Genomic DNA, 17,750 nt, shown 5'->3' with positions numbered 1-17,750 from the left:
TTGTTCTTTCATTTTCTTGAGGGAGGGGTTACAGTATTTTTCTAGTGTCCTTTAGTGTTCTTGAATTAAGGGAAAGAAACTAGAACCTTCCTATTTTCTAAAGAGTCCTGTCTTTCTAAATTAGTCAAAGAATTTCAGCATCTCACTTGCCATACTGATTATCAGAGCCTCTTTTCAATTTGCCTGTACATTAAATCCTCACAGAAGGTCTTCTGGAACTGCAGCAAAACCAATTTTACCATAGGATAAATGACATAAACAAGAGTTCAGTTCTTAGGGCATCTCAACAACATTAAATGAAATGATATTGAATTAAAGTGTGATTTGAGGACCTCCTTTTGATAGCCCATTAGTAAAAATATGTAACTTAACATGGTATTTTTGTCTTCTTAGGAAAAATTAACCAAGTAATACCATAAATTATTTTCCTGAAAATCAGATAACACATTTGAGACAGAGCCCAGCACAGGGTATCTAATCATTCAAATACTCACGAAGTGCCTTTACTGAACCACGCCCAGTTGTACTCTCTGGAGATGTTTGGAACAAGATAGACAGGACCACTGTCCTCACAGAACTAAGTAAACAAGAATCAAAGTATATTGCTCTGAAAGAGAAACTGTGCTGGGGAACTCTTGGGAAAAATACTTACCCAGTTATGCCTCCTGAAGGAAGTGCCTGACATTAGGCTGAACGTTGAAAGGTAGGAAGAGTAGCCAGAAAAAGCATAATGGGGAGACAATTACTTCTACAGGCAGAGAGTACAGCAATGTGTGGAAGGCCAGAGGCAGAGAACAAGAACTTAAGAACCTTCAAGAGCTAGATTCAGTTAGACTTGAGTGTCGAATAGAATGTGAAGAGTGGCAAGAGATAACTGATTAGATGAGGGTAGATCCTGCAGGGACTTTTCAGACTCCTAACAGCAATGGGGAGTTAACAAGTCTTAGACAGCAGAAATGTGCTAGATGTTTCTAAGTACACTCTTAAGAGATGTGGGGGTGAGGGCTGGGTGAAAGCAGATGAGGTGATCTATGGCAAAGAGTGAGAAGAGGACCCAAGACGAATCAAGAAAACATTAAATTTTAAAATGGCAGAGGGAGAGGAGATCACAGGAGCAGAAGAGTAAAGTTTTCAGAAGTATTTACCAGTGACTTCGAAAGCTGCCAAGGAGTCAAGGAAAGCAAAAAAAAAAAAAAAAAAAGCCTAAAAGTTTTCCATTAGATACAGCAATGAGGTGGTCTTTGGCAAGATGAGGAAGCAAATTACCTTTAGTATCCAAAACCTTTCTTGGACAGATGATATAATAGCACCTTGGTCTCATTTTATATCCCTTTAAATAAAAGCAAGCACCCCAGTTTCAAATGGCTCAATCTGACCTCCATTTTTGTGCACTCCCCAAAAAAATGACTCCTCCCAATAAGCATCCAAAGTGTGTATTTACTGTCATAGCTTTCAGCAACACCAATACCATGCTGAGTCATTGAGTTAGGAACACTCACAAGCTTATTCAGGTTTCTCTGACAGACATCATTGAAGTTAAGGTTTGACATGAAAGAGGAAGGAGTAATTGAAGTCACCATGGAAACATACTGGCAGTTTTCATTTAAGAATACAATTATCCACAATTAATTTAACATAAGTGACCTAATCAGTTAAGTCATCTTAGTGTGGCCCTGGCCAGGCAGTTCAATTGATTAGAGCTTCATCCCCATATGACAAGGTTGTGGGTTCAATCCCTGCTGAGGGCATATATAAGAGTCAACCAATGAATGCATAAATAAGTGGAACAACAAATCGATGTTTCTCTTTCTCTTCACCGCCCCCCCCCCCCCCCCGCTCTTGCCCGCCACTTCAACTCTCTCTACACATCTATTTTCTTAAAAAGACATCTTGGTGTGATGAAAAATGCCCATGATAACAAAAGTAACACACAACCAGTTGCTTAAAGAATAAGAATTTGCTGGCTCACCTAACCCGAGTCCAGAATCAAATCTGGTTTAAGCACAGTTGGGTTAGGCTTGCTGGTATGGTTCCCAGCTCTGCCCTCCATTTGTTGATCTAAACCTAAAGCTGATCCTGCCAAACCAGCTGCATACCACACCAGCAGTTAGGGGGAAATAACAGCTCAGGATTATCAAAGTAAGTTTTCCACTTAACTCTGGTCTAACGTGAGTCATGAGCCCATCCCCAGGGTTATACATATTGACTGCTCTAGACCAATGAAGGGTCATCCCTGGAGTTGAGAGTGGGGTCATTAATACCTAAAATGCATAACTACTACACACTGAGAGGTTAAACGGATATTGGCGAAATCAATGTCCCCTCTACTCATTGGCCCACCCCAGGCAGAAAGGAGCATTTGTATTTTATTGTTAATGTAGATACTTTACTAAAAGAGCAAGATCATTTACAAATATTTTTAAAGCATATCTTTAAATTTTAAGGAACTGTCATGATCACTTTGGGTATAAGTGCTCCAATTTATATTATTGAGCTTTCAGGAAACCAGCCTTCAATTTGCAGCCATCATTCAGAAAGGAATGAATTGGGGTTACCTTTTCCTGCAAAGTATTATCTTACAGCCTTGAGCTATTCAGGAGCTGAATAGGCCATTTTCTAAGTGAAGTCTGTTTTTTGTTCATTTTCAAGTTTTTTCAGAGATAATTTCTCAAGCTCTTTGGTGATAACATACAGGAAATGTCAGTCGTTGTCAAAAACTTAATCCCAATGTCCAAGTAATAAAACTGGGGCAAGAAGCCCAGGCTGGAGAAAAGATGGAGAGAGAAGTCAGTTTCAAACAACTCAACAACATCAACACGTATGTTGTTGAGAATGTATGCATTTAGTGCCATTTTTAGATTACATTATCCAGTTACATGAGCACTTCATTCTACATGTTGTATTTATTGGTTAACAACAAAACACCACACAAATTGTTATTTAGAAATCAGTAGTACTGCCAAGAACAAAGAGCCAACAGGAAGAGAAACTATGTGCTTCATTGTTTCTGAATTTGGAACATAAGCTCAAAGACCAAACATCAAGTGCTCCATTTGAGGGATCTAGTCTGAAGATTGTTGTCACAAATTAGTATGACTACCTAGCATTCAGGATTTTGAAAAATCACTGCTTTGCACAATAGAATAATAAACTGCCCAGTAGTGCAGCCACTTAAAAATAAACACAGAAGGGCAGAAGCATGGTAACTTTACAATGAATCAGAAAAACTGCTTGGAGTTGGAGTGCTACATACTGCAGAGGCTTGGAGTTTCCAAAAACTGTTCTGTGAGTGATGAGGTACAGATGCATAAGTCATGCATGCAGAGAAGAGTTCATTTATATTGCTAAGTCTGCACTGTATCCATGTGTAGCTGAATAAACTGAGCTGAACACCAACTGTTGAGTTCCAAGGTTTTTTTCTATATTTCTGGGTTGTTTTAATTATGAATTCCAAAGACACATGCATTGTTGAGCAATGTGGGGGGCTTTTTTGTTCTGGAGGGTGGTTTTTGAAGGTAAGAAAATATACTACACAGAATGACTATTCTTATTTGTGCTTATCCTTATAAGTAAAAGATTATCATGTTCAATTTATGGTGAGGTAATTATTTCATTCACTGTTTAGTAATTGAAATGTCTATGTCATTGTATTTGCAAAATATTAGTTAGAAAATTAAAAATCTAATTGTGTGTTCTCTCATTTTGGTCTATTTTCAACACAACTTCCAACAGCAAATTAAATTTACCTTCTTTGAGCCAAAATGCTAGTTTAAGGACTTCAAGGAACTTCTCCTGAGGTAATCAGCCTGTATGTTTCTAAAGGTTACTAAACCTTTTATCCAAATACTAGTGGAAGTAATAACCATTCATCTTTGTAAATATCAACTTATGGCCTACTTGTTTTAGAAAACTAATAACACAAAACTTAGGTCAACTGTAACCAGATTGGCATACTTAAACTTTTGATCTCAGAAATCAGAATATTACAAAAATAAAATAAGGAACTCTGTCATTTCAGGTCAGTTTGGGGAGGAAATAGCTAAAATCATAGCTTGATAACTAACACCAATGATTAATTGCTTTTTCAACATGTGGATTATCTTGGTGCCAAAAATTATGGAACAATTGCCTAACAAATTGGAGAGTCCCTGATGTCAGTACTCATATTTTCTTTGGATTATGCTAAGCAATTATGCTAAACTTTCTAATGACTGAGTAAAATGGTGTTGCGCCTTGGGGCACATTTTGATGAACTACAGTTGTATTTTTCATAGCCTAAGAGGCATATGCAAAAAGAAGTAAATTGTCTAGAATAAAGCTCTATGACCATTATGTTAGAGGATTATAAATATCATATAACTGAATATGTTTACTGTTAATAGTCATTACTTTAAACTACTTAACTTCCTGAAAAATTAGTTGGTACAAGCTCATCTCCAAATAAAAGTTTAATTTAAATGATTTATTTTTGTTCCTAGAATTCATACTCCATCCTCATATTCAACTCAATTTCTTATTTGTATTATTCATGATATTAAATTAGTCCTTTGAAACATGTATGTGCTTAGCTTTAATCTTTTACTTCAACTTGCATATGTTTCCAGTATACTTGAGGCTATTATCTGAAGATTCTGGGCTTAAATAAAGAATAAAAATTAGACTAAATAAAAAATTAATTTATGTTCTTATATATGAGGACACACCATGTTGAATAATTACAACCATCTAAAATGTTCTATAGCTTCAGAGAAGTTAACTTGATATGCCACTGATGTGAAAATTATATATGAACACCACTTTTTAGGGGAGATTATTTTAAACTTTCTAACTAGTCTTAATATTTAAGGTAAAGGTTTCACTTGAAATTAAGGAACTATGAACTATTTCATTTAGACAGATATCAACACTATGAACTTTTAATTATCTCAAGATCCAAAAATAATTTAACAAATACTTTACCTGTTTAGGTAAAGAACAAAACTGAAAGAAAAGTTACACTGAATATGAAATTTTGAACTACAAGTAGAAATTACATTTTCTGATTCTCAGGCTCCTGCTACCATATTACTAAGATCATCTTTTAAAGTACTATGTTCATCACAATAATATAACAAACATCACAAGAATATTACACTTTAATCAAGATTTTGAATTTCAATCCATAATAAATATAATAAAGTTACTTTTTCCTATAAACCAAGGGGAAATTCACATTCTGCCTTAAGAGTTAAATATTGCTATATATCAAAATCCAAATTTCTCACTGTGGCCCAACAGCTGATCTGGCTCCTGCTTGCCTCTCATTCTATTCTCCCCCTCCTCCCTATGCTCCAGCCCTCTGGATCTTTATGCTCATCCAGCTTTCTCCACTCCAGGCCCTCACACTGGCTGCTTCAGTGGCCTGGCACACCTCCCCACAGGCTCTCACAAGCATGGTTCATTCTTCAACTCTCAGCTCAAATTCTGCTCCTCACAGAGGTTTTGCCTGTCTCCCTCATCTCAAGGAAACACCTTTCCCTCCTTCCTCCCCACTTCTATACCCAGTTTCATTCTATTTCCTTCACAAAATGTACCACAATCAGAAATCATCTTGCCTATTGATATATTTACTTTTTCATTGTCTCCTACTAGAATGTAAGCTCCACAGGGTAAGGGGTGAGGTGGGGGGTGAGGACTTGATCTAACTAACTTCTGTATCCCCAGCACCTTGAACAATGGCACATACTAGATACTTGGTAAATATTTGTTCAATGAAGAATAAGTGCAATGGACATTTTGATTTGTTCTTAAGAAACATTAACAGTATGTGTTTCTAGAATGACAAGATTAAAAGTGTTCATGCCTTTTTTGGAAAATTGACTTGTTGCACTATAAGGTCATTATGAAATAAATTTCCTTAAACTTCTTAATGAATTCAAAAAAGAGTGAAAAAAAGTCTTTGTAATTTTTTTCAATCACTGGTCACCATTGCAGAAATGTGTAGTAAAAAAGCACCAGCTATTTTCAAAAACAGCCATACAGGAGTGAAACTCTTTTCAAACAAGCTGACCAAAAAAAGCTGAAAAGAGCCAAAAAAAAAAAAAAAGGCAATTAATTACAGGTATACAGATACAAAAGATGTTTTCACTGATTTTAACAAGTTATCTTGAAAAACATGAGAATAGAGTATTTTCCATTGCTGAGTTTCACTCTTAGCCTCAATCCATCACCAACTAATTAAACTTTTGCTGAACTTATTATTGGCCTGATAAACTTAAGCAAAGTCTTGGATCTCTTTTGTAAGACAGAGGTTCCCCACCCCTGATTCCTAAGACAATTAAAAAAAATCCTAAAATATAAGCAATGAACTGTTCCTGAAACCTAATCTAAATTTGTTCTAAAATTATAAGTTCCATTCTTGCAAATGCTCCATGAAAAACTCAAACTAAAGTGTTAGGTGGTGTTCACAATAGTTGTTTCAGAAATAAAGATAACATTATTTAAATTAGAAAATCAGTGACAATGTGTGCAAAAATACTTTTCAGAAAACGTTTTTACTTTAAGATATATTAACTGTATGATATAAATGTGAGTTTAAGGTAATTGAATTTTAGCTTAGATATCTTAATTTACAGTCACATCTCATACATGTTATATTTATTATGATTTGACTTTAGTGGAGGGTGGGAGCAACTCATTTTAGAAAAAAGGTTTTTATATATTAAACAAAGTAGAATTTTAAAAGTAGAACTTGAGAAAGTTTGTATATTAAAGTTGATAGGACATTAAGAAAATAGAACTTGACAAAGTCCTTCACATCCATTCTTTGGTAATGAAGAGGGCAGTGGAGGGACAGCTGGATTTGAAAGTCTCTGAGATTAAGTGGACTTAATGTGGTGACTCACTGGGGATGCTAGTACCTGAGAGAGTACTGGAGATGGATTTGGGGCTCTGCTTCGGGTAGCAGGGTGGACTGGGAAAGACAGAAACTAGAGGAGGCAGATTAGATTTGTGTAGGATAGAAACAAATTCTGTTTTTGACAGGTCACTTTCCATTGCCTTTAGGAATTCATATCCAGATGGAATGCATGTCTAGTAGCCAGCTGGATGGATATGTCTGGAACTCAGCAAAAATAATTCATTTTGTTTTATATATAGCCTATGTAATAACATTACTGTATTTAATAAATGACATGAGCTGCCCTGGCTGTTGTGGTTCAGTGGATTGAATGCCAGCCTGCAAACTAAAGGGACACCTGTTTGATTCCACATCAGGGCGCAGGCCTGGGTTGCCAGCCAGGTCCCCAGCAGGGGGCACATGAGAGGCAACCACATACTGATGTTTCTCTTCCTCTCTTTCTCCCTCCCTTCCCCTCTCTCTAAAAATAAATACATAAAATCTAAAAAAGTAAATGATTTAAACTAGTCACTAAGTTACATTTTTAAAAATTATTTATTATTGGTGTACACCATGACATTAGAAGGCCATGAAGCTCTCAATTGAATGATCATACCCAGGTTACAGAAACAAAGATTAATGCCTTGAATGGAAACTTCCTCCTTCTAAACCAAAGAACTTCCTTTGTATTGATTCTAAAACTTTCAGCTTCTACTAATGGATACTTGTTAAGAAATCTTTCATTTCAGCTAAGCTACAACTTCCTATAGCTTCTGCTTAGAATGTTAGACAAAAATGAAAATCGTGTCCCAAATTTCTAAGTAAATTTTCCCTCCTTAAAGGAATTTTTGTTGCTCCATGTATTAGTTCGTTATTGCTACATAACAAATTAAATCAAAACTTAATGCCTTAAAACAACACATTTGTTATTTCAAAGATTTTGCAAGCCAAGAATTTGGGTCCCACTTCAAGGTGTCTCATAAGGCTGCAGTCTGTTGGCCAGAGATGAGGTTTCATCTGAAAGTTCAACTGGGGATGGATCAACTCCCAAGCTTAAACAGTTTTTGGCCTTTAGTTTTTTGTGGGACTGAGGCTCTCAGTTCCTCACTACTTGTTGGCTAAAGACCATCCTCAGTTCCTTGCCAAGTGAAGCTTTTCTAAATGACAGCTTGCTCTATCAACAAGTACAAGGTAATGCAATAGGTAGAGTCTGCTAACCAGACAGAACTCACAATCTTTTGACCTAATTGCAGAAATGGTAGCTCATCAACCTTTTCTTATTCTGTTGCTTGGGACAAGTCATTAGGTCCAGCCCACACTTGGGGAGGCAATTACACCAGTGCATAAATACCAGCAAGTGAGATCATTTAGATCATTTTAGAAGTCTGCCTACCAAAATCATTAATATTTTACCAGTCTATAGGGTCAACACAAAAAGAGGAGTTAACTCACATAAAAGCTAATTTTTCTGTATAGCTATGTGGTTTTATACAGGCCCTTTAAAATGTTGGTTTCCCAAAGAAAGGAACTAACCATTAAAGTGCTTGCTTAGTACTATAGAAGGTCAAAAACTGCCAAAAAAAAAAAAAAAAGATATATAGAACAATTTTTCAAATAAAAAGTGTGTTTCTGTCTAAAGTTACTTAAGAAATATAGTGGAGACCTTTTTAAATGTGCTATTTAGTGGGATTCTTCCAATACTGCCTTTTAAAATGATTCTCAAGACTCCATTTTTTTTTTACAAATACAAATTCCCCAACATCTGTCAAAGTGTAACTCTTAGAATACTTTACACTGAACTTACAAATGTGGCACTGAAAACAAGTATTTCTTGTAGTCTGCCAAATTTCTGCCACATTGGAAAATACACAGATGATTGTTTAACACTGCATGCCACTAGACAGGAATTATATTTCACATCTTTTAAAAAATTTTATTTATTGACCTTAGAAAGAGAGGGGGAGGGAGAGAGAGAAAGAGATAGAAACATCAATTTATTGTTCCACTTATTCATGAATTCATTGGTTGCTCCTTGTATGTACCCTGACTGGGGATGGAACCTTCAACTTTGGGGTATGGGGATGATGCTCCAACCAACTGAGCAACACAGCCAAGGCTGTATTTCACATCTTAATGAGGAAATCACAGGGTTACTAAATCACACCTGTGACTTTCTCTTAAACTTGTTACATTAAAAAATATTTAGTAATTCAACCATTTTAAACTATTTTATTTTTTTATTCTTACTCGAGGACATCTTTACTGATTTTAGAGAGAGGGGAAGTGAGGGAAAGAGAGAGAGAAACATCAATGTAAGAGAGAAACATTGATTAGCTGCCTTTTGCACATGTCCCAACAATGGACCAAACCTACAGACTAAACATGTGCCCTGGCCGGGAATCATACCTGTGACCTTTTGTTTTGTGAGACATTGCCCAACCAAGTGAACCACACTGATCAGGGCCATTTTAAACCATTTTGAATACCAGCAGTCACAAAGAGATTTTCAATTACACAAAGAGCAGAATCCAAAAATGGATTTTCAGAATATAATTTTATCATTTTTAAAAACCCTGATTACTAAAATAGAAAAATAATAAGTCATAATCCCACCACCAAGAAATAACCACTATTAAATATTTTGGTATTGAAATATATAGCTATAGGTGTGGGTATAGATCTATATAGATCTGCATCTAAGTCTATAATATTGGACATAGATGTATATTTTAGACATTTAAATGTGTGTATAATTTTACCACAAATGAGATCATACTCCTTTTTATAATATACAAAATCGTTATAAAACAAAGCTTAACAGAGCAACTGACTTTCAATAAGATATTGTTAAACATGTTTCTCGCAAAGTAATGTTAGAAGCAGGTCAAGTGAGCACTAAACACAGCAATGAGACAGTCCTGCATGCATTGCTGAAGCTGTTGTTCCCAAATGAACGGCCTATAAACCAGGTAAGAAGGCCTCTGATTTGTGCTGTGTTTTAACCATATTGTTTTGATCTTTCTTTTACTTCTTCATATCTTTCTGTAGCTTTTTATTCTCTTATGTAACTCCCTCCTTAAATCTTTCCCCAGTGTCTGAATCCAAATTATTGGTTTCTGAATCACAGAATCATTATTTATTCTCAGAATGAGTCCCACTTCTGATAAATCTTTCTTTGACATTTTAACCAGTTTTGCTTCTCTCTGTCATCCAAACTAGTTGGCATAGTAACTGACTTGCTATATTTTTCTTTTCCCTACTTTCTCCCTGACTACTATTTATGGCCTCCTGGGTTCAATGATTAGTTCCATTCTTGAAACTGTTAAACCTATCTCACCTCACAATAACATGTGTAAACCAAACTCATTTACTTCCTCTCAAGTTATTGATACTTGCCACCTCTCCTCTTTCTCCAGTATTGTTTCTTTATCCTAACTAACATCTGGGAATTATCCTCAACCTCTCCTTCCCTTTAGTCTATCCAATTGCTGTCTATAAAATCTTGCTTCAAGATGGCTCCTAAAAAATGTTCATTCCCTTCCACTTTCTTTGCCTTTACCCTAAACCAGGCCAAAATTGCCTACAACTGGATCTTAGCAACAACGTTGTGAATGTGGTTAGGGTCCATAGGTTCTCATCCTTCTGTCCCTCTTTCCAGGTGACTCTTACTTTAACAGACAGTAAGATATAAAGAAAAAGGACTGGAGCTTGAAATCAAGAGCCTAAGGATAAATTCCCTCTCTGCCACATCAAATGTGACCTTCAACATATTTCTTTCCTATCTCTAGCCTGGGAGTTTCCTTATCTGTAAAATGGCAAGTTGGACTATACACCTGGGCTCTAAGCAGCTTTGTAACTTTAATAATCTTCTGCCCTCACCCTTCTATTCTCAAGGAACAGCAATGACAACTTTTCCAGAGTGCCTTCGCCCCCTAAGATCACCCTGCTGTCACCCACTGTTTTCCAGCCTTCACTGTCCCTTATGAATGTTCACTTTACCATACTCCTAATGAGCCCCAGGCTTTCCATGGTAAATGGCAGTTCCTTGTTCTATTGCTCTTCTCCTTCATTGGTAAATTAGTATTTTAACAAACCCTTATGAAGTGACTGCTAATCTACAAAGAGCACTTTTCCAGGTCCTAGGAATATCAAGGTAAAAGACATAATCCTTGCCCTTAAAGAATTTACCATTTTATTAAGGATATGGGTAAGTATCAAACACATAATAGTATGGTTAAGTGCTGCGCTAAAAATTTAAAATATACTTTTATTTGGGGGGGGAGAAAGCAGTATTACTTATCAAGACCCAGTACCTAGAAAGGCTCCAGAAAGGATGTGCTCATACCAAGTTGAGTCCTTCAATTTTTAAAATTTTTTAAATTTTATAGAGAGCAAGGGAAAGAGAGCAAGAAACATTGACTTGTTGTTCCACTTATTGATGCTTTCATTCCCTGAGCATCCCACTGCAAACTTGGCATATGGGGGCAATACTCTAACCAACTGAATCTTAAAAGGGGAAACAAGAATTAAGGAGAAAACAAAGTGTGTCCTATCGCTATCTTTGGGAGTGGAAAGAGGAGAAGGAAGATTATTAGGACAGGGAATATTGGGCCAAGTGCCAGATTGGAATACTAAGGTATAGGGGGCAAGAGGCAAGCAATGAGACTGGTCATGATGAATGCACTGGAATGTCACCTAAGGAATTTGGAAAATTTGGAACTTCACCCTTTATCTGAGGAAAGGGTGAAGTATGGGCTGAATCTGAATTGAGACCATTTGTTTCCTGGTCTGTTACTGGGAAAAGGCGGTCAGTTTGGGGGCGCTGAAACGTTCGAACTGATGGCAAGGAAAATCCAGTAGGGGGTAATGATAGCCTGCCAAAAATTGTCCTGGCAGACAGGCTAGTCCACTAAAAACGCCACCGTGACCCGAGGCCTCACGGCCTCGTCAAGCCAACTGCCTTCACTCAGACAGGCCTAGGGGCCACCCTCTAGCCTCGACGTCATAGAAAACAGGACCACCGCGAGGACTCAGGGGCGGGCGCTTCCAGAGACCTCGCGAGATTTCTCTGTGAGTCGCCGACTGTCCAGGAGTGTTTGGTCGCCTGGCAACAACAGGTGGCTGCTGAAGAACTTGACATTGGCGAAATTTACCAAACCTGAGTCCGGCTCATCCCGCGACCGGTGAGGTACATTCAGGGAAGAAGCGTGGGGACCAAGGAAACGCTACAGCCAGGTTTCTCAAACTTGCGTCCTGCCAGTAAGACTTTCCTGGGGCACTTGTTGAAATGCAGATCCCTGAGTCTTATCTTTAGACATCTAGAATTTCTCAAAAAAGGGAAGGAAATTTCCCTTTTCAGGAAGGGAATTTCTGAAAGGGAATTTCTTGAAAAACACAGTCTAGAGGCTGTATTTTAAACAAATGGCTATAATCAGGCAAGATTGGGAAACAGCTCTAGTGGAAGGAGACACGGGTGGAGGGGTTGGCCGCGGAGCTCAGGGAGCGGGATCTGTGCGTGCAGATCTAGTTTGAAAAGCGGGAAGTCTGTGCTGACCCGTAGCTCAGCTGGTTAGAGCGCTGTCCCCAAACGCCAAGGTCGCGCGGCTGGTCAGGGCACAGGCGACAAGCAACCAATTGAAGCACAAATAAGTAGAATAACAATTCTCCCTCCCCCCTCCCCCAACCCTTCCCCCTGTCTTTCTAAAATCAATAAATTAAAAGACAGGAAGGGAGGGAGGAAAGAGGAGAGAGGGAGGGAGGAGGAAAGGGGAGGGAGAGAGGAGGAAGGAGGGAGGGAGGGAGGAGGAAGGAGGGAGGGAGGAGGAAAGGGGAGGGGGGAGGAGGAAAGGGGAGCGAGGCAAGAGGAAGGAGGGAGGCAGGAGGAAAGGGGAGGGAGGGAGGAAGGAGGGAAGAAGAAAGAAAACGGGCAAGTCCTGAGCGCATCAGCGATTCCCAGCATCATGGAGCCCACTGAGCATGAGCCTAGCTAAAGAAATATACAAACTGAACATGAAATGTCCATTGCATTCTAGTTGATCGAAGCCCCAGGAATGGATGAAAGCCAAGAGGTCCCCCAACATGGATCCCTGAGCAGCTCCAAGCTGTCCCCCACTGTCGATCTGGAGAGAGACCCTAGCATTTGGAGCCCAGAGATAACAAATATCTAGTAGGGAAAAAATATGAAAAAGCAGTTTCTCACACTTTAGAAAATAAAACTAGGCACACCCCACAATGTTGACATAATTATTTTATTATAACGTTCTGAAATGTATCCAAATCCAAACTAGATTCAGTTTAAATTCCTGAAGCTTATAATTTCTCTAAAACAAACTACAATATCAGTGAGTTTAAAGTATTATTTCCACAAAATAAATGTGATGTTTTGGTGAAACTAAATTCTTTTGTGGATCTGATTTCTATGATGTGAGTTTTTTTTATTTACAGTCTCTATTATTGTATATTACGAGTTGATTCAATTCTCTCCCTTTCCACATTCAAGCCTCTGGAAAGTTTTTCTTATAGTTTCGCTGAGGAGGTCCATTTCCTTCCCTTGGTTTAAATAAATAAATCATTTGCCTTTTTCCTTTTCTAATAATATGAGAGAATTAAACTTATTCTATACAAACACTAATTAGTTCAATGGAACCTACAAGACAAAAGCCATTTATAGCATGGTCATTCATGAAGATTCAGATGATCCAAAATGTCTGTTTTAAGCCTAGGTTAGGGAGCAGAGCCTGAAGCAAACAGACTCTGATAACACCTTTTTGGGGGTTGTTATCTCAGGGAAGACAGGAGAGAAGAGGAAAAAAGAATGAGGGAGATGGAGACGAGGATAAATATCGAGGAGTAATGTTAACCCAGAAGACCACAAAACATGTCTTCAAGGGACCTTTTTAAATCCCTGTTGTCTCCAAAAGGTCCATGGGGGAAAGAAGGGAGAATAAACTCATTCCATGGCTTGGTCTCATATTTGTCAAATTTTGTCCCCCATAGGTCCATCACATATTTCATAGTACGGGTAGCATCTCCTGCATAAGCCACTTGTACAGCAGTGTTTTGGCCTCAGCTTAATAGGGAGAAACTGAGTGTATAACCTCTTGAAGACTCAACTTTCACCACAGTTATCAGTGTAAAAAAGATATTTGAAATTTCCAGGAAAAGTTCTAAAAAATTTTTAAATAGTGGTCAAAGAAAACCATATTTTTTAATATGTGCAACCCTAAAGTGGCCATCACTAGTTCAAAACCCTACAAAGCTCTTCCCAGTGTGCTAACATATACTATTCAAAGACCATAAGAGCAAACATGTAAAAGCAAAAAAAAAATCAAAATGCCCAAAGATCATATCATTAGAATAAATTCTTACAGTGGAATATTACACAGCAGTTAAAAATTATGCTAGAGTACACACATCAACTCTGAGTTTCACAAAAAAAAATTAAGCAAAGAAGGAAAAAACTGGAATCAGAATAATGCCATTTAATGGACATGTGGAAAACAATACTGTATGTGTTTAGGTATTCACATATATGTAGTAAAAGTACAAAGACGTGAAGAAAAGATGTCTAGATTTATGATAAACTCTAAATTAAAAAGCATGGAGAGGCAGAAAGGTATAGATACGTTCCAAATATATTACAGTGTTTTATATTTAAAGATTTTATTTACTTTTTTAGAGAGATGGGGAAGGGAGAGAAGAAAGAAGAGGGAGAGAAACATCTATGTGAGAGAGATAATTGATTAGTTGCCTCCTGCACACAGCTATCCCCTCCAGGAACTTGAACCAGTGGACCCTTTTTGTTTTGCAGGGCTGGCACTCAATCCATTGAGCCACACCCTCCAGGGCCTAAGACTTTGTCTTTGTGTGTGTGTGTGTGTGTGTTGTTACTTTTATTTATTTATTTTTAAAGATTTTATTTATTTATTTTTTAGAGTAGGGAAGGGAGGGAGAAAGAGAGAGAGAAACATCAATGTGTGGGTTGCTGGGGGTCGTGGCCTGCAACCCAGGCATATGCCCTGACTGCGAATCAAGTTTTGCCTTATTAAACTGACCTTAGGATCCATGGTGTGGTATTTTCTTTATTCTTTTATGATGATATATTTTAAGCAAGATTAAAAACAGTATCTTTACTAATTAGAAACTTTGTTCAGAATATTATTGTCGTGTTTTGAAATTTGATCTGTAACAATAATCTTTCATGCCCTGCATACCACACAAATTGAGATGTTTGGTTGGTGAAATCCCAGACACATTGGAATAATAATGTTCAATTTTAAAGTGTATTTTTGCTTACATTTTTGACAAGAGAATATAAAGCACAATTAGGAAACTGGGATAACGCAAACGCATCACCTAAATAGCTATACTTCCTAGATGATTGCAAAAAATGGGTTATCTCAAACGATAGACTACATATGCATATCTTATATACAGCAATATTTGATTAATAGCATGTTTCCCATATTTACAACCGCCCTAATATATTCCAGACAAAATGGTCAAGTGAATAGTGTTCGCCTTATCTGTTGAAGAAAACAATAGAATAATAATGAAGATAGCACACATTATTGATCTATGTACCAGGCACTGGGTAGAACATGCTATTCATGATTATCTCATGTAATCTTCATACTATCCCTTGGATATTGTCCTAATTTTATAAGAAATTGAAGTAACATGCCCAAGATTGCCTAACTAGTGAGCAGTGAAACAAAAACTTGAAACTAGGCAGTCTGGGTTGAGAAATACTGCATTACGTTACCTCTTTGTGGATTACGGTTGTAGTAACATACCGTAATTGAAGGCCAGCACAGTTTTCAACTATACTGCGCCATCGGCCTATGTATATATTCAATGGTTTCACACCATTTTTCTGATATGGGGGTTTAGTGAATGTGATCACCACAGATACTATGGAAAAAGGAGCCAAGAGACCTGATCTCATTCTTACATGCCACTAGATTGGGCCTTAGTTTCTTCACATGAGAATACTAGATAATATTCCTTTTTAATTTTTTTTTATTTTAAAGAGATAGAAACATGGTTTTGTTGTCCCACTTACTTATGTCTTCATTGGTTGATTCTTGTATGTGCCCTGACCAGGGATCAAACCCACAACCTTAGCATATTATAATGACACTCTAACCAACTGAGCTACCCAGCCAGGGCTAGATGATATTCCTTGAGATCTTTTTCTACTCCAAGAGATGCCTACAATAAAAATTCAATAGAGTGAGGAAAAGATTTAAAAGTAAATGAGCCTTGTGTTTTAATTATTTTGGTATTTTAAATTTTTAATAAAAAGATTAGGCCTATAACCTTAGAAAATACCTAAGTGTCCCTAAAATACCCATGAACTAGTTAATCAAATAGTTTTATATAAGAACCTAAAAAGTCAAAATGATTTATCCTAAATTGCTATGTACATACTATTCTTTTTTTTCTTTTTAGAAAGTTGGGCATAAAACAATACCTAACCTGCTTCTCAACATGGCATCAGAACACAGCTATTGCTGAGAGTTGACTTATAGCGAAATCATGGTTCGACTGACGGTGGATCTAGTTGCCCAAAAACAGCAACCTTAAACCAAGAAAAAGAAACCACTTTACAATACCTGAAGAAAATAACACACATAAATTTTTCAGACAGAAACATAGATGGAATTGTAAGAACTCTGAAATTATTGGTTTGTTTTTGTATCATTAGCAATGTGAAGTTTAGAAATTGGTGTCAGGCATACCTTCTTAACTATATTTTGATTATAGTTAGTAACTATATTTTCATTAGTCATATTTATATTGTGTTATCCTTAACTTCCTGCTTGTGATGTTAAACCTATTAAACTTATTTCTATAAAACATACCATTGTGATTGGTTAAATATATATAATTAAGTATATCTATTCCCCTAAAATACTCTACAGTGTAGCAAACTATTGGGTTGGCCAAAAAGTCTGTTTAGTTTTTCCATAAAAGATACATTTTTCATTTTCACCAATAACTACCTATTTGGATACTTTCAGTACGTCACCTATCTCCCACGTGGTAGAACATTGATTGTTCTCAATTAATGTCTCAATTTGTTCACTATCAACTTCAACTAGTCTACTTGACCATGGAGCACTGTAAACCAATATTTAATGTTTGTATAAGTGTGGGTTATACTCTCCCAGTTATCAGATAAGATTCTTTACTTGGATATTCTCTATGTTAAGCCAATTCTTGGCTTTGATTTGGGAAACTTGAATGGCAGCAATAGCCCATTTTAGGCCACTCGTATTGGTATCCATTGTCTATAATAAAATGCTGAAGACTATAGATGAGAGAGAATGTCTTGGAAATATATAAGCTACACAAGGGAAGGGGTCATGTCTATTTTGTTCACATCTCTCTAAATTCCCCATTCAATACTGTGCCTGACTCTTATTAAGTGCTTAATAAATACTTATTGAATTAATGAATGAATGAATAAAAAACACCAAAGCTCCAGGCAAAATTGTCGATTAAGACAATTTAAGTATTTTTTCAGAAATCCTATCCAGCTCCCAGTCTATATCCCTTTCCAGCTTTCTGGTGATCCTCTCCCATGAATCTAGTTTCCCAAACCTCATGTTTCTCTTTTGTTGCCTGAAGCTCTCTGCCTTATCATACAGGCTGCTTTCTCCAGGGCTTCCCTCCCTTTAAATTTCTTTGGCTCCTCACTATCAATGCTCCTTCAGTGTGGATAACCTTTGTTAGGAAGAAAGCAAACTGGTATAAAGTAATTTACACTAAGATATGAATAACTTGTAACTTAAGTTCCCACGATTTTAAAAGATCTCAGTGAAAGCTGAGATATTTTTGAGCAAAACTTCACTCTTATCTCTTGTCT

General features: G+C 37.0%; 1 protein-coding gene across 1 annotated transcript in view; it reads left to right on the top strand.

Annotated features, from left to right (window-relative positions):
* Positions 1–11,811: 11,811 nt before the first annotated feature.
* PPP1R42 (protein phosphatase 1 regulatory subunit 42) overlaps positions 11,812–17,750 on the top strand; it is a 42,140-nt gene continuing 36,201 nt past the window's right edge. Inside the window, 4 exon segments of the mRNA XM_028534006.2 lie at positions 11,812–12,136; positions 16,331–16,447; positions 16,449–16,474; positions 16,476–16,545. Of these exon segments, the coding sequence (XP_028389807.2) occupies positions 16,418–16,447; positions 16,449–16,474; positions 16,476–16,545 (126 nt within the window). The 5' untranslated portion in view covers positions 11,812–12,136; positions 16,331–16,417.

The sequence above is a fragment of the Phyllostomus discolor genome, chromosome 7 (genome assembly GCF_004126475.2).
Source record: "Phyllostomus discolor isolate MPI-MPIP mPhyDis1 chromosome 7, mPhyDis1.pri.v3, whole genome shotgun sequence".
Classification (NCBI taxonomy): Eukaryota; Metazoa; Chordata; class Mammalia; order Chiroptera; family Phyllostomidae; genus Phyllostomus; species Phyllostomus discolor.
Note: the sequence above shows the minus strand (reverse complement) of the source record. Positions and strands in the feature narration are given on the sequence as shown.